A 26,737-nucleotide genomic window follows, 5' to 3' on the forward strand; every position below is an offset into this window, starting at 1 on the left:
TATATACTGCTCTCATTGGTTAATAAAAAAAAAGCTGTTTGGCCTATAGCAAGGCAGGATAAAGTTAGGTGGGACAATCAAACTGAGAACTAGGATGAAGAAGGGTAGAGTCGGGAGAGACACCAGCCAGCCACTGGGAAAGCAAGATATTAGAGGACAGGTAAAGCCTTGAGCCAAATGGTAATACATAGATTAATAGAAATGAGTTAATTGAAATGGAAGAGCTAGTTAATAGCAAGCCTGAGCTATTGGCCAAACATTTATAATTAATATAAGCCTCTGAGTAGTTATTTGGGAACTGGCGGGTAGAAGAGAAACATCCATTTACGATGTGTCTCATTATTTTGTTTTCTGGAAGCTTTGTCTTGTGAACTTGGGTGGCTTTAGACTGCAAGAGGTCTTTTTAAAAAATCCTTTGTCCAATACAGGCAGACAGTTTAAAATTTCCTGCTTTGCTGAGGAGTCTGCCAGACACACTATGGCCTATAGGCTGAAGATGGAACATTACAGAAGAACTTCGGGTGACTGACCTGGCAGCAAGTTGTCGCTGTCACTTCTAGAGTTTATATATTATCCTTCTGTGGTCTTTGATGGAGTTGAGACAGATAGTCATGGTTATAGTTTCCCTTAGTTATGATAAAAGATAAGTTACATATAAGACATTAGACCCACAAAGATAGGGTAGATGACAAAATATTTTCTTTAAATCTTGCTAAATATTATTGGACTAAATATTGTAATTGTAGTTCTTGTTTAGCAACTATTTTGTTATATATAATTTGATATGTTAAAGTTAAAACCTTTCTTTTTATTTAGACAGAAAAGAGATGATGGGGGAAGTCTTCTGTACATGTTTCTCTTATTGGTTGATAAATAAAACACTGTTGGCCAATAGGAAAGCAAGATAGATGGGACTAGGAGACAAGGAGGATTCTGGGAAGTGTAGTAAGAGAAGTTGCCATGTAATCACAGGAGGAGAGGAAGCATGAGTCTGGTGTTCTCAATAACATAAGACCATGTAGAAATACATATATTAGTAGTTAGGGGTTAATACTTAAGACAGAGCTAGTCTATAAGAAATCCTAGTCACCAGCCAACAGCATTATATATAACTAAAAAAAAAAAAAATCCTTTGTGAGCAACAGCGGCTGCAGTGGTGGTGGTGGTGGAACTGTTGAGTTGGGTAAGAACATATCCTGCATAAGCAGGAAGACCTGAGTTCAAATCCTCAGCACCCATGTGAAAACTTGAGCATGGCTGTGATTACTTGTATACTGGCTGGTTTTGTGTCAACTTGACACAAGCTAGAGTCATCAGAGGAAGGAGCCTCAGCTGAGGAAATGCCTCCATGAGATCCAGCTGTAAGGTATTTTCTCAATTAGTGATCAATGGTGGAGGGCTCAGCCTAAGGTGGGTGCTGGCTGCCGGTCCTGGGTTCTATAAGAAAGCAGGCTGAGTAAGCCACAGGAAGTAAGTCAGTAAGCAGCTCCCTTCCAAGGCCTCTGAATTAGCTCCTGACTCCAAGATCCCACCCTGTTCGAGTCCCTGCCCTGACTTCCTTCAGTGATGAACAGCAATGTGAAAGTCTCAGAAAATAAACCCTTGGTCCCCAAATTGCTTTTTGGACGTGGTGCTTTGTCACAGTCCTGTAATCCCAGGACTGAAAGGAGCAGACACAAGAGGACCATTGGGGCTCACTGGCCAAGATCTGTCTCAAGAGATTAAGGTGGAAAGTGAATACAGCAGGACACCCCACACACACACACACACACACATGAGTGCACACGTGCTAACATATCATAAAAGAAAAAGGTTCTCTTGCCTCACTCCCTCTGTCTTTCCTTCCTTTTCCTTGTCTCACTGTGTAGCCCTTGGCTGGTCTTAAACTCATGACCCTCCTTTTTCCACCCCATATGTGCTGAAATTACAAGTATGCACTACCAGGCCTGGCCCCAACCTCCAACAGGTGAGAAAATTAAGACCCTGAGGAGGAAATGGCTGCCACAGTGGCCCAGCAAGCTACAGACAGAGTCGGCAAAGGCCAGAACTGCTGTGTTTCATTTTCTCCCGTGCTGTTGTGATCAGCGGGGAGACTGGTTCCAGCATTCACTAGAGGAAAAAAAATCGATAAGAATCTGTGGAATGCAAGTGAGTGATGAAAAGGGGAATGACCACAGAATTTGGCATCTGATACCCCTGGGCTGTGAGGCTGCAGGAGAGGTTACAAGAAATGGCAACCAGGGTATCTCACCACGAGCAGTGTACCTTCTGTTCCTGAATCCAAAAGAACTGTTCTGGGGAGATGATTTGGTTGGTAAAGTGCTCTGAGGCCCTGAGTTCAATCCCCAGAGCACATGTACAAAAGCTGGGCACGGTGGTGCATGCCTACAATCCCAGTGCTGGGGAGGCAGAGACAAAAGGACCCCTGGGACTTGCTACATAGCCAGTCCAAACAGACCAATGATATCCAGGTCCAAGATGAGATACTTGTTTTGCTGGAACCTCCAGCTCACGCCTGCTTGATCCGGAAAGCCTCATTTCTCTCTCTCCAAACCCCATCCTCTCAGAAAATCTCCAACAAAGCAAAGGTACCCAAAAAAACAGTTCTGCATTGTTGGCTGCTATTGCTGCTCCTACCCTGAAGGTGCCAGTGGTCCAAGTCCCTGCCAAAAAGCATACCACACTTGGTTGGGCACGAACCCAGCTTATAGAGAACAAGTCATTACTCCCAGCCTATGGTGTATTTAAACTCCCTGCTTTAGTTTGGGTGTGTGTCTTCTCCTGCCTCGACCTCTGGGGGCTGGAAGACTCACCCGGGAGCTGCTTTGCTCAAAATAAAGCTGTTCTTTACTTTTTTAATTTGGCTTGATTTGGCTTACTGCATGGGCAGAAAAACCTACTATCAAGATACAGAAAACCTATTAATACTGTCTGGGAAAAAAAATAAGGTGAGATTGGAGAAATGGCTCACTGGTTAAAGTACTTGCCACCAAGTGTGGGGATTCATATAAATGAAAGAATGAGCACAAATTCTGGAATGATCCTGGGGCTTCTGGGGCTAGCCTTTTGTGCCTCTCCAAGCCTGGTTTCTCTTCCCTGCCTCTTTGAGGTGGTCATGGCTGGTGGTTCCTGAAGTTCCCAACTTGTGGGTTCAGATGGTGCTGAACACCTTAAGATCCCACAGCTGATGATAAGGAAGCTGATTCCAAAGCCTTGTGTTAGGATCATGCTGCTGTGGAATCGCTGTGTGACCTCGTGGGGGCTGTCACTCTCCTGGATCCTTCCCATCTTCCTGCAGCCCATGGGGCAGGAAGAACAGACTTGAAGCTGGGAGTGGTTTCAGAGCCCATCATACTGATGTGTGGATAACGGGCTGGAGCGCTGTGGCCTGTCTCCCAGAAGCTGTGCTGCCAGAAACCAAAGTGGCCAACCAAATAGTTTTCTGGGGGCAGGTTTCCACTGACCACGGGGCTCATCATACAGGTTAGCCTTGGGCTCACCCTACCAATATCTGACAAGAAGGGGTCATCTCTAGATCCACAGGGACTTTGTGATAGCTTCCAGCCAAGTGGTGTCAGCTAGAAGGGCATATGTGCTGGTGTGTCCCCAAGTCCCTTCCTTCCAATTGTCACTTCTGGTGGGCAGATCCCAGAGCTCTGGTCCCCAGCTCCCCAGCCCAAGGTTGCCTTAGGATAAATATTGATAAGTACACACATGACAACACTGTATAGTTGACACGCACTCCCGGCCCCTCACTGGGGAATTCTAGGCAGGGGCTCTACCACTGAGCCACACCCCAGCCCCTCACTGGGGGATTCTAAGAAGGTGCTTTACCCTAGACCCTCACAGGGACTTCTAAGCAGAGCACTGCTTAGAAGTGGCCCAGAGTTCCATCCTTATCACTGCAAGATAACACGGATGCATGCCACATCTTTTCTGAGGTCCTCCCTACTCCACCTTCCAAACATAAGAACTAGGAGAAAACGTAAATGCCCTAGAAAGTGTAGGGAGCAGCTCTGTGGAACTGGAGTGATCCAGTTGAGGGGGTGGGAAGTGAGGCTGGAGCGGGATCAGGAAAGAGCCAATCAGAGAAGGCCACAGGGCATGGGCCTGGAACCCAGGCCTGAGGCTGTAAAGGCATTTAGTTAGGTAAGGCCTGGACCTGAACTGAGGCTGGCGTCAGAACGTTCTCTGCAGCCCCCTCCACAGACACAGTGGCCAGGGCAGCTGAGACCCCTGCCCCCACTGCAGCAGACTGCGGAGAAATCCGAGCTGCCCTCAGTCCGTTACAGGCAATTAATTGCCCTCCTTTGTTCTTCTCCACATCGATCAAAGGCAGATGGCCCTCTGGTGGAAGGTGCAAGGAGCCCACCTCTGCTCCTTCTCCCGTCTCCCCAGACTGCCTCGCCCACGTCCTGCAGGCACCGTGGGAGCCCCACCACCACTACACCACAAGAAAGAGGCGAAATCACCCAGAGCATCTGCAGCTGTTTTAAGTTCTTGATGTGTCCCCGCAGAGCCATCCTTCCTCCCTCCCTCCGGTGCCACACACCCAGCAGTCTCACTGATTAAAGGAACCCCTGCAGACCCTGCGAGGGAGATTCCCACAGAGCGCCAGAGAAGCCCCGGCTTCCGCACCTAGACCCGGGAGCCACCACCGCGCTTGCTTGTGGGTTCCTCTGTGGGATCAAACAGAAAATTAAATCCATGGCAGGCTGCAGAATGCGCCCGCCGAATTAGGCTCATCCGTGAAAAATCTGAACGCTAATGACTTGCAGTTGCCTTACCAGAAAGGGTTCCTTTAATCAACCCTGGGCTGGGTCTGCCGGCTTTGGGCTAGAATTCCTTGGGATAAGTTTCTTTCCCTGTAGAGGGGAACCTCACAATGGGACATTTGAAACAGTAAAGTCTTAAAGAGTGCTTTTGTTTTCCTGCCCTCCTCCTCCTCCTCCTCCTCCTCCTCCTCCTCCTCCTCCTCTCCTCCTCCTCCTCTTTCTCACCTCCTCCCCATACTCCTGTAAGGAACCTCAATAAACTCACTAGTTCAGCAGTTTGGACTGCAGTGGTGTCCTTGCTCTGTGGTCTGCCGACCGTCTCCTATCTATGGTATGTATGTCACATCTCCCCAGGAACAATGTCACTCGACATCTGAGGTTCATACCAGTGAAGTAGGGACACTGCTATCCCCCAATAACTACATTCATGGTCACTTCCCTTTAATTACAATTTTACTTCATTTTATTTATGTGTGAGGGTATGCATGTGGAGGTCAGAGAACACCATGAAAGTGTCTCCTCTCTCCTTCCACCATGTGGGTCCCAGGAATTGAACTCAGCCCTCAGACCCATCAGCAGGCACCTTTACCCTCTGAGCCATCTCTCCCTGATTACTTCTGCATATTCGACATTCAGCATGGGCTCTCATGGAGTCCTGAATGTTAACTAGTTTCTGCAGTCTTAATGCATTAACATATGTCCTACGCACTTATATGCTTTGTTCTAGATAATCCAGTAATGCAGTTATGACTTGAATCTACAATATCCCACCCAGGTTTATGTTAAATATCTGTCCCCAGACCAAGTTCAATTCTCAGCACCCATTCAGACAGCTCACAAGAGCCTGCAACTCCAGCTCCAAGGGGTCTAATGCTCTCCTAGCTTTCAGGGGCACCTGTGTTCACACACACAATTAAAAATAAATCTTTTTTTTTTTAAGAAACTACAATAAATAAACACTCTTAACCACATTGTGCTCATGTCCTTTGACTCCTACCTGACCCCAGGCCTTACCTCTGTGTTCCCTGTGTCACACCCCTTTCTCTTGGACGCTGTAATAAATTCCTTTTCAATGACATGGTCTCTGGATATGTAAATGTTACTATACCTCATCTTTTTCTATTCGTACACTATAGTGTGTGTGTGTGTGTGTGTGTGTGTGTGTGTGTGTGTGTGTGAATGTAGGGTATCCTCCTCAATTTCTCTCCACTTTTTTTTTGTGGTGGTGGGGTGTTTCAAAACAGGGTTTCTCTGTGTAGCCCTGGCTATCTGCTGCTCTCTGCTTCCAGAGTGTTGGGGCTGGGATTAAAGGTGTGTAACACCACCTCCCTGCTCTCCATTTTTAAAAGTCTCTCACCAAACATGAAGTTCATCAGTTTGGCTAGACTAACCAGCCAATTACCTTCAGGGATGTGCCTGTCTCTGCACTCCACTGTGTGGGGTAATCTTTTTGTACACTGTAAAGATGTGTCTCTGCCTAAGGCGCCTTCTGATCGGTTTAATAAAGAGCTGAATGGCCAATTGCTAGGCAGGAAAGAATAGGTGGGGCTTCTGGGGAGAGAGAGGAACTGATGGTCATGTCAGAGGAGCAGCAGGTGGCAATTAAGTCCAGGTGTCAGCTCACCAGGAGGAAAATCCCTTTCTCTGGTATCTGGCATGTGTGAATGGGAATGGGGAGACCCCCAGTGCTTGTAAATTGGTGCGTTTATCTCATGGAAGCACCGTTTTATTGGGCATTCTTCCCTGTGGATTATTATGAAGATGGTTCCTTCCTAGCTATACTGTCTAATTGATAATAATAATGTTAGCTTATACAGAGTTTTTATGAATAAAAATAAATACAAGGAAATGTCCACTAGGCAGCCATAGGAACAAATCTGAGGAGCTTGGGAATTTGCCAACAGGACACAGGAAGGTCGAACATTCATCATGGAGAAGGGGTCACTAGGCACATGGCAGAATGTAGATTAGTATAAATGGGCTAATTTAAGTTATAAGTGTTAGTTGGGAACAAGCCTAAGCTAAGACCAAGCTTTCATAATTAATAAGACATCTCCGTGTTATTACTTGGGAACTGGTGGTCCAAAGGAAGTTCAGCTACACCCCACTCCCCAAGTGCTGAGGCTGCAGACAAGCAGCCCCATGCCCAGATTTTATGCGAGAGCTGAGGATTCAAACTCAGGTCCTCATGCTTGCACACCAAGCACTCTACCCGCTAAGCCATCTCCCCAGTGTGAGGACACTCTGCATTTAGGACAGCCTGCTAATCCATCCATCCAAATGCAGGCTCCAAGATGCAAAGAGACAGAAGGCACAGTATGTGAAGCCAGAAAACCCAGGCTCTGAGTCAGGCTCAGAGCGCAGTTGGTAGAGCTTAGCATTCACAACCCTGGGCTCCATCCCCAGTATAACATGAGCCAGGAGTTGTGGTGAATGTCTGCATTCTCACACTTGAGAGGTGGAGGCCAGAGGTCCAGAGGTTCAAGGTCACTCTTCACTACCTAGCTAGCCTGGGGGACATAAAACCTGCATCTCAAAAAGTGAAAAAGAAAAAACATATCAAAACCCAGGTTCCAGCTCTGCCTGGCTCAGCCATTCTCTAGCTGTAAGACTTCAGGTTCTTGCTGCCAAGCTTGGTGACCTCAGTTCTACCCCGGAAGCCCACATGGTAGAAGGTGAGAACCTAGTCCTGAAAGTTGTTCTCTATCCTTCATGGGTGCGTCCTGGCATGAATGTCCACATGTTCACTCACCAAATAAATGAATGGATTTTTTTTTTTTTTAACCTTAAAAACTACAGCAGTGAGCTTCTGTTTCCAAACTTAGGCCTGTACAATTTCGTAGGTCTTGAAAATGTGTAAATATCAGTCGAGTCCAAACACAAAAGCTGCCCCCTTCTCAAGTCTCAGAGAAGATCTGTAAGGACTAGACTGGAGAAGCCTTTGCTCTGAGAATTCCCTGGGCCCAGCCATCACTCAACAGGACCTCTGCTGATGCTGCCCCGGATCCTCTGGGCCTCCGGATGGGTCGTGGCCCCTGCCCTGGAAAAACTGACAGAGACAAAACCAGATCCTGGAGAATATATACAGGGAGACTCTCCATCAGGGTCCAGAAGACAGCCAGACAAGAGAAGAAACCTCCAGCTCTCTACATGCACCGTCCTATGTGAGTAAACTCGACAGCCAGAAATATTCCAGCCTTGACTGGGACAGGGTGCCCCAGAGAGGCAAATAGACCCTTGTTTTTCTTTGCCATCTGCTCTAGCTCTCAGAGGGCAGAGGCCCTGGCCCATCCCCCCTTCCTTCCTGTTGCTCTGTCACCAGCCTGTGAGGGTCCAGTTACCACAGCCAGGCAGTGCACTGACCTCAGGACAAAGGGCTTTAGTTAGCTGGTCAGGCTAGAGGGACGATCCCTGCAGCTCAGTGGCCATAGACATTTGGTGAGCAGATTCGTTGAGAGACTTGTCTCAAAAATAATAGTAAATAATTCGGAGAGGGACTGAGGAAGACACCCTACACCCATTCCGGCCTCCACAAGAACAGCCCACACGTGTGCATGTGTACCTACATACACATGTATGCACACACACTAGCACAAATTTAACATTTGTAACGCTTCTGGAAGGTTGCACAGTGCAAATGGGAGTTCTTGAGATTATAAACCTGCCCATGATAAGGAGTAAGTGCCTGACAGCCCGGGGCGGGGGGGGGGGGGCGTTGGAGGCAGGGTGTGTGTGGAGTGTGTGTCAGGTACTTGCTAATGTGTTCTTCATCTACTGCATTGGTCCTTGTGTCCTCACCTGTCACCAGCTGAAGTATCCTGTTTTGTGGGTTTTGACTCAGGGTCTCACTTACCCTGGGCTGGCCTTGAACCCTGATCCTCCTGGCTCCATCCCCCAAGTGAAGAGATTCTAGGTGTGTGCCATCATGCCCAGTTCTCTGAAGTGCTGAGGATGGAACCCTAGGCTTCACACATGGCAGGCTCTACACACTGGACCACATCCCAACCTTAAACTGAGGGTTGCATCCCTACACATTTTGGTTCTTTGATCCTGTGGGTGTCTGATCCCTAGGCATCTGCCTCAGACACCCCCATGTTCCCCAACACTCAGAAGACAATCTCCAACACACACACACACACACACACCACTGCAAAGAGCGTCTGAGTCTAAATTCCTCCACACAAAGGCAAGCTTCCCAACCATGGGACCACTGGAGAAAGAATCAAAAGTCTTCCCCAAGTAGACTGCCTTCTTTCCCTCTGTTCCATTTGCTAACAAAGCCCTTCCTAATGAAACAGAATGAATGATACCAATTAAAAGGTATGGAACTGGAGAGATGGCACAGCAGCTAGAGGACCCAGGTTCAGTTCCCAGTACCCACATTGGGTGGCTCACAACAGCCTAGTTCTAGTGGACATGCAAACATACAATATACATACCTTTAATCCCAGCATTTGGGTGACAGAGGCAGGTGATGGCTGTGAACTCAAGGCCAGCCTGTTCTACTTTAGAAAGCTCCAGGCTAGTCATGGCTACATAGTAAGACTCTATTTCAAAAAAGGAAAAAATGCTGTACATATTTATATACCACATACACACACATTAAAATATGCATATTATTTACTGCATGGCTAAGTTGGCAAGGAAGGAGGTAAGTGCTGGCAAGATGGCTCAGTGGGTAAGGGTGCTGGTCACCAAACCTGGCAACCTGCATTCAATTCCCTAAAATCACATACAGGAAAAACCTATTCTTGCAAGTTGGCCCATGACCACCACACAAATGGCATGGATGCACACACACACACACACACACACACACACACACACACACACAAATAAGTAAATAAATAAACTAATTAAATATAAAAGAAATAAATTCCTACAAGGCAAAAATCGATAGATGTGAATACATGCGTGCTTGCTAGCTCTTATCTCAGCCACGACTCAAGCAGAGTTACTTTCTCAGAAAGCTACTAAAGGATGTATTTCACCTTGATGATGGAGTAAACAAAAAAGTCAGCAGGTATGAAATGTTGAAGAGAAGCATAGGGTGAGACTTAGTGCAAAGACAGTCCTGGGATAATCGTGAGGGCCAATTCCAAAGCTGTCAGTCTAACTTCAGTCCCCGAATACACCACAGTTCAAGTTCAAGGGCAACCGACCCAAGACCACAAATCTCTAATGCATCATCAGGAGGAAGGCTGCATGAGTAAGGAGAGTTTGGAGACGGTTTAGAACAACCCAACAGAGACTCAAGTGAGCAGAAACCAGGAAGCAAAGAACATGAGAAGGGTTGGCAGAACACCTGCCTAGAATCCCCCAGTGAGGGGCTGGGGCGTGGCTCAGAGGTAGAGCTCCTGCCTAGAATGCCCCAGTGAGGGGCTGGGGCGTGGCTCAGCGGTAGAGCCCTTGCCTAGAATGCCCCAGTGAGGGGCTGGGGCGTGGCTCAGCGGTAGAGCCCTGCCTAGAATGCCCCAGTGAGGGGCTCGGGTGTGGCTCAATGGTAGAAAGTCTAACAGGCACAACACCCTGAGTTCCATCCCAGAACTACATAAAACCAGACATAGTACACAGTCAGAGTCAGGAGGATCAGAAGTTTAAGGTCATCTCTGGCTACTTAGTGACTTCAACAACAGCCTAAGGTGCATGAAACTGTGCCTCAAAAAAATTAAATTAAAATAAGAAGTCAATTAAGTTCTGACTCAGTGGTGTGACATCATGGGTTTTAAAGACAGTTTGTTAATCCTTCACCTTCAACTTCAACACAGAAACGATGTCTTGGGATGGTCACTTCCTGCTGTCTGTGGGTCCAGATGTGGAACTGCCAATTCCTTCTTCATGAGCAAGTCAGCCTGCACGCCGCCATGCTTCCCGCCATGACCATGATAATGGACTAAACCCCAACAATGTAAGTCAGCCCTAATTAAATGCTTTATAGGAAAAAAGAGAAATGATGTCTTGTACCTCCATCTTTCCATATCCATTTGTGCCCCTTAGATTTTATTCTCTGTGACAAAGTCCCCAAGATAATACTCTTGAGAGGAGAAAAGGTTTGTGACTGGGAGATGATGTAGTCAATAAAGTGTTTGCTATGCAAGCATAAAGACCTGAGTGCAAAGCCCCATATTAAAAACTAGGCATGGGGGCTGGAGAGATGGCTCAGAGGTTAAGAGCATTGACTGCTCTTCCAGAGGTCCTGAGTTCAATTCCCAGCAACCACATGGTGGCTCACAACCATCGGTAATGAGATCTGGTGCCCTCTTCTGGTGTGCAGATATACATGGAAGCAGAATGTTGTATACATAATAAATAAATAAAGTCTTAAAAAAAAAAACAAAACTAGGCACACCTTTCATCCCAGCACTCGGGAGACAGAGGCAGGCGGATCTCTGTGAGTTCGAGACCAGTCTGGCCTACAAGAGCTAGTTCCAGTACAGCCTCCAAAGCCACAGGGAAATCCTGTCTTGAAAAACCAAAAAAAAAAAAAAAAAAAAAAAAAAAAAAAAAAAAAAAGAAGAGTAATTCCAAATAAACTAAAGGTCTTAATGCAAGACCCCCAAATGCTATAACTCTTAGAAGAAAATGCAGGGGAGAGCTTCATGACATTGGATTGGGTGAGAGTTTCTTGGCTATGACACTAATAACACAAACAAAAGGAAAAGCAGATAAATTTGATTATGTTAAAATTGAAAGCATGTGGGGTCTGGGGAGACAGCTCAGTCAGTGAAGGACTTGCTGCAGCTTGAGCATGGAGCACCCATGTATAAAAGCCAGGCGTGGTGGCGCATGCTCAGAACCCCAGCATTTGGGGCATGGAGACCAGAGGATCTACAGAGCTTGCTGGCCAACTTTATCTAATCAATCACCTATCTCCAGATTCAGGTAGAGATCTTATCTTTAAAAGTGGGGGAGGTGGAGAACGATAGAGGAAGACACTCAACATCAACCTCTGGCCTTCACACACACACACACACACACACACACACACACACACACACACACACACGCACACGCACATGCACACGCACATGCACACGCACACACGCACTTATGTCCCCGTGCGCCCACTTCACGTACACTACATACATATACAGTCATGTTTTAATTTGTATTTATTTGTTTATGCCACACTCACATGCACACATATATACTTCATGTGCACTGCATACACCGCAATTTTTAAAATTTGAATTTATTTATGGTGTTGGTATGTATGTCTGCCTGGTAGGCCAGAGGAAGACGTTATGTTTCCTGGAACTGGAGTTACAAACGGTTGTGAGCCATGTGGGTGCTTGGAATGGTACCTGAGCCCTCTACAAGAGCAGCAAGTGCTCTGAACCACTGCGCCATCTCTCCAGCCCCACAACTTGCTTTCTTGTTTGTTTGTTTTTTATTTTGTTTTGTTTTGATTTGGGGTTTTTTGAAGTAGATAGTTCTGGTTGGACATGATGATGCATGCCTGTGATCTTAGCATTCAGGAAGCTGAGTCAGAAGGATTATGAGTTCAAGGCCCACCTGGACTAGAAAGTGAGATCCTATCTCAAACAGAAAGACAGAAACAACTGATAAATAACTTCACTGTTAGTAGGGATGGATATGTCGCTGCCTATGTGAAATGGGTCCTCAGAAAAGCAGGGAATGGTGCCGTGGTCCAGCAATTCTGCCTCCAAACTGGCACCCAAAAGAGGTGAAAGTAGGAGTGAGAAATGATCCTCATCCCACTGCTATCTCAGCGGCAATGCTATGATAGTCAGAGCTTATAGAAAGATCATGTTACACACACACACACACACACACACACACACACACACACACACACACGTGCTTGAGAACACACACATGTATGCATGCACATGAACACATGCATGCACACATGTATGTAGAAACACACACATGCACGCATGCACACACAGGGTCACAGGTTTGGAAGTTACCACAGTGAAGAAGCAAGCAGGAAGGCTAAGTTTGAGCTCGAGAACCAACAGAAAAAAGTTAGGAGAAGTGGTGTGTACCCAGAATCCCAGTGCCGAGAAGGCAGAGGTGAGTGGATTCCTGGGACTTCTGACCAAACAGAGTAGCTTATCCAGTGAGTTCCATGCTAGTGAGACTCTGTATCAAATTAAATAAATAAATAAACAAATAAACAAAATAAATAAAGGGGGAGCACTAGAGAGGAGGCTCTGTAATTAAGAAGACACTGCTCTGGCAGGGGACTTGAGTTCAGTACCCAGCACCCACACCCAGTGGCTTGCAATCACCTATAATTCCATCTCTGGGAGATCCGACTCCATCTGCTGGCTTCTACAGGCACCTGCATGCAGATAATGCATGTGCAAGCAAGTAGGCACGCACACTAAATAGGCACATAATAAATATTTTCTTTTTAAATATAACTTGTAGACTTGAGGAACAACACCCACAACTGACTTCTGGTCTTCACACACTGGTGTGCTCACACATATGCAGTGTGCCAGCGCTTTTAAAAATAGATGAGCAAGCCTCACCTACACAAGGGTGCTGGCCCCGGGAGCCTGAGCCCTCACGGCTGCCCAGCCTGCTAAGCCACAACACCCACCAGCTTCCTCTGCCTGACGCCAACACTTGGCTTCCATTTCTGGCTCCTCACATAATTCTTAGAGATCAGCTCTTGCAGGGTTTCAGGTCCAGCGGAAGCAGGAGGCTCTTGGGAGAGTCAGTTTGCATCTCAAGGGGTGGGAGGTGGATTTGACTGGACCAGCCAGTGGGCTGTCTTGCCCAGCCACCCCCTGGCGCCCCAAGATCCCATCCATCCTGCAGGCTCCCCACCCGCTGTCAGCAGGGCAGGCACACTTCCTGGCGCAAGGTAATCCTAGCCGGCTCTGCTCCCCATGGACTTGGCTGAGCTCTGTTATTAATCTCCGGCAGATCCTGTGTCCTGAAGCTGAGACAGCTGTCCCCATGCACAGCTGTTCTAGGACCAAAAACAGCCGGCAGACAACTTCCAATGTTATCGCTTTTATGGAGAGAGGGGAAAGAATGCAAAAAGTAGGTATGAGCCTCCTGCGGCAGCCTAGGTAGGCCCTCACACTGTCAAGGTGCAGGGGTTCCTGGTTCCATCTGCTTAGAATCCATTTCCAGCCTCAAGAGTTCTTGAGTGTGATGCTCATCTCAGCCGGGAAAGTGAACACAGCAGAGTTCCACTGAAATTGAATCAATAAGGGACTGTTGGGGCTAGGATGTGACTCAGGGATAGAGAACTTTCTTGGAATCCCCTAGTGAGAGGTTAGGGGCATGGTCCATTGGTAGAGCACCTGCCTAGAATCCCCCAATGAGGGGCTGGGGTGTGGCTCAGTGGCAGAGCACCTGCCTAGAATCCCCCAGTGAGGGGCTCAAAGGTTACCTAACACACATAAGACCCTGAGTTCCACCCGTAGCACCACAAATGACAAACCAGAACAGGGCTTTGCTTTAGTTCACACCCTGCTCGGTCCTACATTATCTGCTATGGCAGGTAGCTCAGTGGGTAGAGTGCTGGCCCAGCATGCATGAAGTTCTAGGTTAGATTCCTAGCACCACATTAAATTGGGAGCTGGGACTAGAGAGATACCTCAGTGGTCAAGAGTGCCTACTGCTCCTCCAGAAGACCTGAGTTCAGTTCCTAGCTCCCTCAAATGTCTACAACTCCAGCCCTAGGGGAGCCAACACCCTCCTCCAGCATCTGCATTCACATATACATACAAACAGACACACACTCACACACACACACACACACACACACACACACACACACACACACACACACATTTAAGAATAAGATAAATTTGGTTGGGTATGGTGGTGCACACCTCTAATTCCAGTAGAGGCAGATGAATCTCCGAGTTCCAGGTCAGCCTGGTCTGCATTCTGGGTTCTGGGCTAGCATGTTTTACATAGACATGTCTCAAAACTGGGATTAATTAATTAACTATTTTTTTTAAAAAAAGGAAAGGTAAAACTGGGATTAGTCACATGTCTCTGTGAGTCCAGCACTCAGGCAGTGGAGGCAGGAGGATCACGAGTTCAATTTAATTACTGAGTATAGAGCAATTTTCTTGGGTCAGACGGTGTTCTGGGTCAAACAAGGCTCTGACACACATATACACACTTGGGAGATTATAGGATTTTCTCAGAAAACCACCTGATAAAGCATTAAAATAATTAAAACAATTTCTCAAAAACAGCCTGGCTGTAGTGGCGCACGCCTTTATTAATCCCAGCACTCAGGAGGCAGAGGCAGGGGGATCTCTGTGAGTTGGAGGCCAGTCAGAGCTATATAGTGAGACCCTGCAGGAAAAAAAAATCAACTTTTATTATTACTCCGTGTGTGCGCGCGCATGCATGTATGTGTGTGTGCTCATGTGTGATGGGGTGGGGGCCTGTGTGCTTTGTTGTGCATGTGTGTGTGATGGGTGGGGTACTGCGTGCTTCCTTGTGCTTGTGGAGGTCAGAGGACAACTCTGTGAGTCGATTCTCTCCTTCCACCTTTATGTGAGTTATGGAACTGGAACTCAGGTTGCCAGGCTTTCAAGGCATAAAGAGTTTCATGATTTGGAAATGAGGAGATGGCTTAGTGGGCAAGTGCACTTGCTGTACAAACATGAGGACCTGAATTCAGCTACTCAGCCCCTATGTGGAAAGCCAGGCATGGCCATGCCCACCTGCACCCCAGTGTTGTGTAGGTGGCGGGACAGGAGAGGAGGGTCACTGGGGCTTGCTGGCTGCCTCCCCAGCTCCAGGTTCAGTGAGAGCCCATCTCAAGAGAGCACAGTGGAGTGTGACACCTCGGGACACCTGGGGTCCTCTTCTGGCCTCTGCTCAGGCACACACACCGCACCCATATGCACACAGATAAGAAACTCTGAGGATCTGAGTGAATTGTCATCTACAGCTGCAGAATAAGACAGGATGAGGCTGACACACTCCCCAGCAGCCCAGGACTGAGAGAGGATGAGGCTGACACACTCCCCAGCAGCCCAGGGACTGAGAGAGGATGAGGCTGACACACTCCCCAGCAATCCAGGACTGGGTACCCAGGCAAGCCAAGACCTCTTGGAGTCCAGGACCAGCCGTGTGGCCAAGTCAATCACAGCGACCCAGGGGGAGAACTACAGACAGGGCCTGCCAGGGGAGCAGGAAAGACAAACATGTCAGAAGCCAGAGGTGACCCACCTGGATGTAGACAGTGGAACCACATCAGGAAGAAACTGCCACACTCAAGCATCAGGATGCCCACAAACAGGAATTGTCAGCATACCCAGGCCCCTCCACTGGGCATCAAGGAAGATTCAGGGAACATTCCAGGGACAAGGAAAGTCTGAATCATCCACAAGGCTCCAGGATGGAGATGACTCCGTGGATAAAGCACGTGCCATGTAATTATGAGAACCTGAGTTCAAATCCCAGAACCCACATAAAGCCAGACAGACACAATAGCCATCCGTCACAGCTCCAACAGCACACAGCTCACATCAAAGCTGGGTCTTAGATGACCTTCATGTAAGTCCCTCTAAAAGTAGCTGAGATGATAGTATGACCTAGCGGGAAAGAAGGTATTTTAAAGAGACACTTGTGCCCCTTCCTTTGGCTATCAAGCTATTCAGACAATGGTGCCCAAGAAATTAGAATTTCCCCAGGAATCTCACACTGGGAGAAAGAAAGAGCTGAAGCCTGCTGCCAGTCAGAAGTGGGAGCTGTCTAACTATATGAAGAGATTTCATATAGTTCTGACACCATATCAGACCATCTTGCAGGGGAGACTGGAGCCAAAACAGTGGCATGTCAGTGATACATATGCAGGACCACATCTTGACCAGAACTGCTTAGCTGTGCAAACACACCTTTGCCCTGACTTAGCTGTGCATACACACCTTTGCCCTGACTTAGCTGTGCATACACACCTTTGCCCTGACTTAGCTGTGCATACACACCTTTGCCCTGACTTAGCTGTGCATACACACCTTTGCCCTGACTTAGCTGTGCATACATACCTTTGCCCTGACTTAGCTGTGCATACACACCTTTGCCCTGACTTAGCTGTGCATACACACCTTTGCCCTGACTTAGCTGTGCATACACACCTTTGCCCTCACTTAAAGCTAGAGGTTAGGATGCCAACCTCCGTATCCCTCTTCCCGATGTGGTCAGTTAAATAAATCTCTTTTTGCATGGTGTGTGTGTGTGTGTGTGTGTGTGTGTGTGTGTGTGTGTGTGTGTACATTTCATGGCACATGTGTGGAGAACCAAACACAATGTACAGGAGTCAATATTTCTTCCCACTATGTGGGTCCCAGGGATTGAACTCAAGTTGTCATGTTTGGCAGCAAGCACCCTTGTCCACTGAGCCATATCACCAGCCCTGAATTAATCTTTTTCTGTTTTCACTATTGAATTGTCTTTTTAATTGACAGATTGAAGACTGGTGTCTGCACATAGCTCATTAAAAGCTACCAGAGCCTAGGCTCTGACCCTGACAACTCAAGTAACAGTGTCAGACAAGAAGACACAAGAAGCCAGAGGACTCACCTCTGCCCTTGGTTATGACCATTTAACCTAGACTAAATGTTGCTTATTCCAAAGAGAGAGACAGCTAGAAGGGTGGGACGCCCAAACGATTGAGAGAACAGTATATGATGTGCAGGTTTTGCCACGAGATCGCAGACTGGTTCCCCCAGGCACTTTGTGCGAACATTCCTGAAAATCCTCTAACAGTTCGTTATGGAGGCTGGGGTCACCGCCCCAGGGGCAGCTGGTCTGCATCCAGATCACACATTCTCCGAACAGCAATGAAGTGTGGGGCCAAGCAGAGCCAAGAGAAGCTAGTGGAGATTTCTACTGCCACAGCACTGCTTTCTCTGGGAATCATTTTTTAAAATAACAGACAAGCTGTGAGAATAGAGGAATGAGACGGGAGAGCAGTCAGAGAACCCTGGGGCTTTGCAGGAAGATCCCCCACCTTCCCCCACTCAGATCCATCTATGAAGAACAGTCTGTGTGATCCCTCGCTGGAGGAAACGGCTTAGTCAGGAAAGTGCTTGCTGCACAAGTGTGGAGACCTGAGTTCAAAACCCAAGTGAAAGTCAAGTGTGGCAGTGTGTTCCTCTAATACCAGCATGGGAACGCAGAGGCAGGAGAGCCCTTGGGGCTTACCAGTCACACTAGCTGAATTGGTGAACTCCAGTCTCAGTAAGAAACAATGTCTCAAAAACTAAGGTGGAAGGCCCACAAGATGACTCAGTGGGTTGAGGAGACCGCCACCAAGCCTGACGGCCGAAGTTCAATACTCAGAACCCACATGGTGGAAGGAAAGAATCAGCTTCCACAAGCACTGCAGCATACATGCTCACATGCATACACATACATGCACACATAAATGGAATTAAAATTGTGTGTGTGTGTGTGTGAGTGTGTGTGTGTGTGTGTGTGTGTGTGTGTGTGTGTGTGTGTGTGTATAACTAAAAGAGCCAGAAGAGGGTGCCAGATCCCCTGGAGCTGGGTTACAGGCGGTTGCTGGGAATGGAACTCCAGTTCTATGCAAGAGTAGCCAAAGCTGTAAACCACTGAGCCATCTCCCCAGCCCCAATAAATGTCATTTAAAAAGGAATTAGGTTTCCAGTCCTAGATGAGAGATGTGTGTACCCAGGGCCCCTCTTACAGTGTGCAACTGGGGTTATCTTCCCACCAGCCAAGGGCCCCAGGCTCCCTGTGGGAAACCCATGCAGAGAAGCCCTGCCAGGTGTCTCAGGATCTCTAAGCCACCAACAATATCACAGTTACTCAGGAATGCAAGGGGCAGGCTGAGTGACACACTTTCCAGGAAGGTACTCTCTGAGTGTGCCCTGGCACTACCAGCTTGGGGCAGGGACCACAGCCAGGATGTCTTGAGTTGGGGAGCCCATTCCCTTATCTCCCTGAAGCACACATCTGGACCCCAGCCAGAGGCAGGAGCAATATCCTTCATTGGGAAGTGGAGAGAAGACAGCAAGGTGGGCTTGAGGGGCTCTAAGATGGAGAGACTAGAAACCTATTTCTTGGGTAGCAATTTCCTTCAACTTCAATACTCCATTCTTTAGTGAAACTCTTTAAAACACAGTAAGTTCTAAGGGGAGGCTCCTTAAAACTCAGGAAGTAAAAAATACACAAGTCTTGGGAAGTCCCTGAAACTCAACAGATTCACAAAGCCCCTCCCCACTCAAGGTTATATAAGCAGTAAAGACTGCTGAGGACAGGAGGCTCTCCGGCCTGCTCTGCCTGCAAGATATGCAGAGAGCTACATCTTTTGTGAGCCATCACCTATGCTCCCAGGGATGCAGCTGCTTTGAGTCATTCATGTTCCTGTAATTAACTCCTCACCCACACTCCTCTGAGCAACTGCAATGAACTCATTAGTTCACTGAGTTATACTTTGATGGTGTTGTTGCTTCAGTCTCTGCTGTATGTTCACATCTCCCCAGAAACAGTGTCACACCACGCCATCCTAGAGAGGCCAGGAGACTGCAAGATGTAGCATCTCCTCAACTGATATTCAGGCCATCAGAGGGTATTCCACCGTCCCATCAGCTGTCACTTACAAAGTTACAGATAAGAATATTGAGTGGCTGGGGAGACAGTGCAGCCAAGAAAGTGCTTGCCTTAAAAGCCTAAGGAATTTAGTTTGATCCCCAGAACCCACAGTTAAAAAAAAAAAAAAAAAAAAAAAAACCAGCAGGGGTTGGTGAAATGACTCAGTAAAGGCGCTTGTCACTAAGACTGAGATCTAAGTTCGATACCTGGGACCCAACTAATCCAAGGTGTTCTCCACCTTCTGAGAGTGGGACCCTGGCTAGGAGATAAGGGGCTGTCTTGGGAGATGTCCTTGGTGCTGGTCCTTCCTGAGAAAGCATGAAGAAAGGGTAGAGATGGAAAGGGAGACAGAAAAAGCAGGAAGGAGGGAAGGAGAGAAAAAGGAAGGCCAGAGAGGAGGGAGAGAAGGAGTGGGGACATAGCCCTGTCATCACGTCAAGGCCCAGAACTTTCCCAAACAGATCTATCTGCCAGATAGTTTCCCAGTGGGCCACAAAACGGTTTCAGGTTCTGTGTTCGCTCCATCCATCCATACAGGGGACAGTCAGGAAATGGGCAAGGGCTTTGCACATTGGGCCAAGACATAATTGAGTTTATTTTTGTGAGAAAGGAAGTGTATGTGTGTTTGCACGTGTGAGTGTGCGACTCAGCACCAGTGAGCCTATTGTCTCTACCCCACATGGTGCTGGGCTCATAGGTTGCTTGCATGGCTGCACTCAGCTTTTTATATGGATTCTGGAGATTTGAACTCAGGTCCAAATGCTTGTTCAGTGAACACTTTAACTCACTGAGCCATCTTCCCTACAACTGAGATTCTATAGGAACAGAAGCAAATGCCCCAAGACAACCCTGCTGTCTTCCCTGTGGTTCCTCCTCATTTCCAAAAGGTAACTGTGAGACTTACACCTCCCTAACTCTTAACAGGATGTACTGGACACAGAAACACTAACATGTGCAGCAGTCAGCCCCACTGAAGTTATGACTTACAAGAGCATAGCACCTGTGTGGTCACCTCCCACAGGTGGGCTAGTCAGCACGCAGGGACAGGGACAATGGAGAGTAGCGTGAGGCACAGGAGGTTCTCAGATAGAGAAGAGCTGAGCACAAGAAACAAAGACAAACAAGGAGGCCGGCGGTGTCGTCCAGGTTTTAGAGTGCTTGCCAGGCATGTAAGAGGCCCAGGTTCAGCCTCCAGCAATGCATAAACCAGGTGTGGTGGTACATATTCGAAATCCCAGGAGAATCCCAGTGCCATCCTTGGTGACATGTTTTGAGGCCAGCCTAGACTATGTGAGGCCGTGCCTCAAAAAGGAGAGAGAGAGAGAGAGAGAACAGAGACAGAGAGAGAGAGAGAGAGAGAGAGAGAGAGAGAGAGAGAGAACAGAGACAGAGAGAGAGAGAGAGAACAGAGACACAGAGAGAGAGAGAGAGAGAGAGAGAGAGAGAGAGAGAGACAGAGAGAGATCTTGGAAGTTACTCAATCAGTAAAGTCTTGGCATTTCGAGAACAAGAACCTGAGTCGGCTCCTCAGAACCCAAGGGGATGGAGGCAGGTGTGGTGATGCATGTTTGCAATTCCAGTGCCAGTGAGACAGACAGATAAACACTCAGGCTCACTGGACATCCAGTCTAGCCTACTTGGTGAGATCCATGACAGTAACAAACCCTTTCTGAAAAAGTAAGGTAGGTGGTGTCTCAGTAAGGATACACCAAGTCATCCTCTAGCCTGCACTTGAGTGCATTTGCACACACATATGAACTTCCATACATATCAGCATGTGAGCACTCACCCCACCCCACACACGTAAATGAACAATAAAGAACCTGTAAAAAGGAATGAGATTAGATGGGTATTTTTGCAAACCCCCAAATCCTCCTATCCCTTTTCTATTCCCAGCATCTCATGCCTGTTCTGATCTCTGTGGGATCCTCATCATATGGACCAGAAAACAGACTCTGGGAAATTAAACATCTTGTAAAAGACTGCTATCAGGACAAGACCAGCTGGCAAGGATCTTGGGTGACCACTAAGATTGTACTTGAAATGGCCCTCAAAAAAAATTAGGAGGCTTCACTGTAGTTTTGTCAAAGCAACTTTGACACTGGCTCTATGCTGGGCTTCTAACAGAGGTGATCAAACAGAGCCAACAACAGTCGGGTGACTAGATCATGAGGGCTTCAATGTCATCAATGGATACATCATTGCAGCTTCATGTTTGATGGTGGTATTTGGAGGTGAGAGAGACCGGGGTGAAACAGGATTTCCCCTACACAGACCCAGGTGGCCTGTCCTGGAGGCTACATGACAAAATAGGGCTGGAGAGAAGGCTCACTAGTTAAACACTATCCCCACACTCATGAGGACTGGTGTTCAGATCCCCAGAACCCACATAAAGTTCAGGTGGCATGGTGACCAGTCAGTCATTACAGCATTGGAAGACAGAGGATGCCCAGACCAAGCTGGGTAGCCAGACTAACCACATCAGCAAGCTCTGGATTTGATTGAGACACCCTGTGTCAGGGAACAAGATCAAAGAACAACTGAAGGTGATTCCCGCACCAACCTGGGCTCTCTGTCTCTGCACACACACACACACACACACACACACACACACACACACACACACGCACACACACTCACACACATACATATCACACACACCACACATGCATATCACACACACACACACACACACACACACACACACGAACTCACACACATATACACTCACACACACATTCACACACATACACACACACTCACACACATGCATATCACACACACCACACATGCATATCACACACACACTCACACACACATACATATCACACACACCACACATGCATATCACACACACACACACACACACACACACACGAACTCACACACATATACACTCACACACACATTCACACACATACACACACACTCACACACATGCATATCACACACACCACACATGCATATCACACACACACTCACACACACATACATATCACACACACCACACATGCATATCACACACACACACACACACACACACACATTAACAAATTTGCTAATGGTTTTTTAATAAAAATGATTTAAAGGGCAGGGGGTGAAACTTAGTGGTAGAGCAGTTGTCTAACATATACAAGGGAGTGGATTTGATCCCTGAGCTACATGGTTGCAGGAGGTGGTTGGGCATGCTGTGTAGAATTATTGTGTTCCTTAAATTGCATCACACTATACAGACTACCTACAACTTACAGAGCTATCTTCACACATGGATGTGTGCAGAGTCCATACTTCTGTGAGTGTTTGGAGATCTCACCCAATAGAAAGCATTTTCGAACAAAACAAAAGTGATAAAAATCACAGGCAAAATTTTGTGTGTGTTTGGAGAATCCTTCTAAAAGAAGCTTCTAAAAATATTTCTGAACAAAATGAAAGCAGTTGGTTTCCATGTAAAGTTGTGTTTGTGTGTGTACACATTTCTCTCTGTGTGTATGTGTGTGCGTGCCTGCACTATATCGGGTAGAGGTCAGTGTCAATGTCAGGTGTCTTTATCACTCTCACTCTCGGCTTTACTTTTTGTTTATTTGACACAAGGTTTCTCTGTGTATTCCTGGCTGTCCTGGAACTCACTCTGTAGACCAGGCTGGCCTTGAATTCATAGAGATCCCCCTGTCTCTGTCTCTCAAGTGCTGGGACTAAAGGTGTGCACCACCACCACCTGGCTTCAACTTTATTTTTCTGAAGCTGGGTCTCTCACTAAACCTGGAGCTCAATGACTCAGTTAGTCTTGCTCATCAGCAAGTCCCAGGCATCCTCCTGCCTCAGCCTCTCAAGCACTGGCATTGCAGGCACACACTGCAGCCCTATCTGATCTACCTCTCCTGTCCAGCAAGCAAAATTTGGCAGAGGAAAAGGATCCGCTATCCACGAAGCATCCGTGGCTCCCAGCACAAACTGTTCCGGTCTCCTTGCTGTAAAATGCTGATAAAATTCCTGGTCATGGTCACTGGGTCTAGTATCTATTCATCCAAAATTGGCTGAATCCAGAGATGCAAATCTATAGACTAAGGGGAGGTGTGTGTGTGTGTATGTGTGTGTGTGTCCAGTCCTCTGGTTTAGTCCCAGGAATTGCTGTAAAACTGTCAACTGCTCAAAAACATCACACACACACACACACACACACACCACACACACACAGAGAGAGAGAGAGAGAGAGAGAGAGAGAGAGAGAGAGAGAGAGACCTACTTCCTAAGCCAGGCACAACACATATTCCTGCAATCCTAGCTACTTTAGAGGTTGAGGCAGGGGGGTGTCACAAGACTGAGGCTAGCCTTTGCTACACAACAAGTTCAAGACCAGCCCGGACACTTTAGTGAGCCCCCATCTCAAATTTTAAACATTTTAAACTGAGCTGGAGAGATGGTTCAGTGAGTAAGAGACCTTGCAGTAGAAGCCTGAGATCCTGAGTCTGAATCCCCAGCACCTATGTTTGGTTGCATTCCAAAATGAGATCACAGCTCACACTATACAGAATGTTCTAGAACTTCCAAAGCGCGTTTACTGCCATCTTCACATATGAAAGTGTGCAGAGTCTACACTTCTGTGGGTGTTCAGAGATCTCTCCCAATAGAAGCTTCTAGAAAGTATTTTCCAGCAAAATAAAAGCAATAAAATCACAGGCAAATCGGCGATATGACCTGGGACCTAATTCTTGGCTTCCATAACGGGCGGGGGGGGCGGAGGAGGTCAATAGAACATTTTAAGAAAGAAGATGGGAGTAACCCCTGTGTGCTGCCAATGAACTTGGGAGAGTGAGGGGCTTCAGTTTAAAAGACAGTGAATGTGAGTGCAGTTTCGTCAGAGGCCAGAGGATGGCCTCAGATGCCCTGGAGCTGGAGATAGAGGAGGTTGTGAGCCTCACGCCCTGGGTGCTGGGACCCCAACTCTGGTCTTTTGCAAGAGCAGTAAGCAGCAGGTACCCGCTTCCTGCTTACTGCTTTTGAAATGGTATAAAGATCAAAGCGCATGTCGTGGAGCCAGTACAGGTGTGAAGATTGGAGATACCATCAAATGGGAACGCTAAACCCAGTAAGATGCGCAAACAAGGCGGTCAGTGACATTTATTTGGATGCTTTGCTTTTTCTTTAGGAATTCAAAAGCCTGCAGGAGTTAGCGTTAAGCCTCCGGGGAGGCCAGCGCGCCACCTGGCGGTAGATGGAAGCAGCAGGCGGGTCCAGGCACTAAGGGTTGAGTGACCCGTTGCCTCCTCTATCCCCACACCGGATCCAGGTGGGTACCACGTCCCGGAGTGAATGGGAAGTTGCAGCCAAGGTGGCTTCGGGCCCCAAAGACCAGTTGAAATGGCCTCTCCAGTGTCTCCAAGAGGCCAAAAGGACTCACGGCCTTGGTGACTCTGGGAACTGTCGAACACAAAGCCAAGGCCGCGCAGGTGAGTCCGGCGACTTCGTGGAGGCTGAGCCCCGAGTCCTGTGAGTCCGAGGAATTACCTCTACGACTCCTGGATGCAAGTCGGTGCCATCTCCATTTGAAGCCCCTGGCTGAGGGGCAAAAAAAAAAAAAAAAAAAAAAAAAACAGAATGGGAAGAGAGGGCGCAACCGGAGGCCACCAAAGCCGGGTCGCCGCGCTCCCAGCACCCCTCTAACACAAGTTGGCGCCCCGGCCTTCTTAGGCCCCGGTACCTGCACATGATCGTAGTATTCGCTCCCACCCCCTGAACCTGACCACAAGGCGTCTACTGTCGTGCGTTCTAGCCATCCCTAGTACCCAGGCCTGCGTCGGGCCACTCTGCCTCGGAGGCCACCCCACCCGCTTTCAGTCTCCGCGCCTCCAGGCCTCGTGCTGCAAACCGATGTCCCTCCTTCCGAATCACTGGGCCACTACACCTCATATTCTCCGTGGTGCATCCCCAAGCCCCGAGCACTCAGCCTTGGAGCGCACACTGGCTCTAATTCCCTCGCCCCCGTGTCCTGAGTTCCCTAACTCCGGACGGCCATGCCTCAGAGCCCCCACTGTCCGTGGATCCAGCCCCTGCACTCCCCAGCACCCAGTCACCGTGCCTCAGGGTCCCCACTGTCCGTGGATCCAGCCCCTGCACTCCCCAGCACCCAGTCACCGTGCCTCAGGGTCCCCACTGTCCGTGGATCCAGCCCCTGCACTCCCAGCACCCAGCCACCGTGCCTCAGAGCCCCCACTGTCCGGCGATCCAGCTCCGAAACCCAAGCCCCATGCCTCACGACCCCAACAACAGGCCACTGCTCCTCAGACCCTCTGTTGTCCCTCGACCGGCCCTCAAGCCTTGGAGCCTCTGTTCTCCCAACCCTCGACCACAGTTTCTCTGTGATCCTTAGTCTCTCGATCCAGTCCTTGGTCCGCTATTCCGCACGCCCCAACCCAGCACCCAGCCAATGCTTCTCACAGCCCCCGATGTCCCTGGAACCAGCCCCCCCGCCCCCGTGCCCCTGGCCCACTGTCCGAGCCTCCGCTGTCCCTGGACCGAGCCATCTCTCCCCCAGGCCTGGAGCCCGGCGTTACTCACCGGCGACTCGAGTAGCCGTTGCCAGGAGAGCCGGCGCCCTGCTCCGGGTAGCCGTGCTGCTGCAAGGCTGCTGCCGGAAAAGGGTAGAGGAAACCGGTGGCCAGCGCCGACCCGCACAAGCAGCAGCACGCCCATGGTAACAGCAAAATGAGCTTCATTTTGCCCGGAGGACCCGAAGTCCCGGGAGCTGGGGACAATCAGGAGTGCCCCCAGACGGCTGGACCTATCCTGCGGCCCCAGGCTGGAGCGCAGGGAGCCAGCCGGTCAGTGATGGTGCGAAGTCAGGGTCTGAGGTGGAAGTCTTCTGGGGGACGCCCACGCCTCTTCAGGGCCGTCTTTTCAAATTCAGCGAGGTGGGCTCTGCGCAGTCAAAGGGGGCGTGGGTCTTTCTTTTTAACCCTCAGAGGTCCAGGGCCGAGGAGGTGTCTACCAAGCTGGGGGTGCCCCAGGAGGCATTTGCTCCTGAACAGCAAATCTTACATCCTGGGGCTTTAACACATATTTTGAACTTTCCATAAGGAGGTGAGAGAGATTTCAATCAAACCGCACAATCAAAGGTCTTGTTATCGTCTCCATTTTTCAGAAATGGGAACCTGAGGCTCAAGGAAAGTTAAGCTGGGTTGATGGCTCTATGGGTAAGAATATGTGCTACAGAAACCTGAGGACCTGAGTTCGAATCCCCAACACCCATGTAAAAAGCCAAGCATGGCCTTTAGCCACATCCAACAGCCCCCAGCCCCGGAGAGTGGAGGCAGGAAGTACTCTGGGGTTTGCAGCTTCTGTCCTAGCTCCAGGTTCAATGAGAGAAACTCTGCCTGAAGGTAATAAAA

At 48.5% G+C, this 26,737-nt stretch overlaps 1 protein-coding gene across 3 annotated transcripts in view; it reads right to left on the reverse strand.

Annotated features, from left to right (window-relative positions):
* Positions 1–26,065, reverse strand: part of Col26a1 (collagen type XXVI alpha 1 chain) — a 127,060-nt gene extending 100,995 nt beyond the window's left edge. For all 3 annotated transcript variants that reach the window (XM_035443399.1, XM_035443398.1, XM_027416213.2), the window contains exon 1: positions 25,908–26,065. In XM_035443399.1, the coding sequence (XP_035299290.1) occupies positions 25,908–26,065 (158 nt within the window). The remainder of the gene's footprint in view (positions 1–25,907) is intronic.
* Between the last annotated feature and the right edge of the window lie 672 nt (positions 26,066–26,737).

This window comes from Cricetulus griseus, chromosome 4 (genome assembly GCF_003668045.3).
Source record: "Cricetulus griseus strain 17A/GY chromosome 4, alternate assembly CriGri-PICRH-1.0, whole genome shotgun sequence".
Taxonomy (NCBI): Eukaryota; Metazoa; Chordata; class Mammalia; order Rodentia; family Cricetidae; genus Cricetulus; species Cricetulus griseus.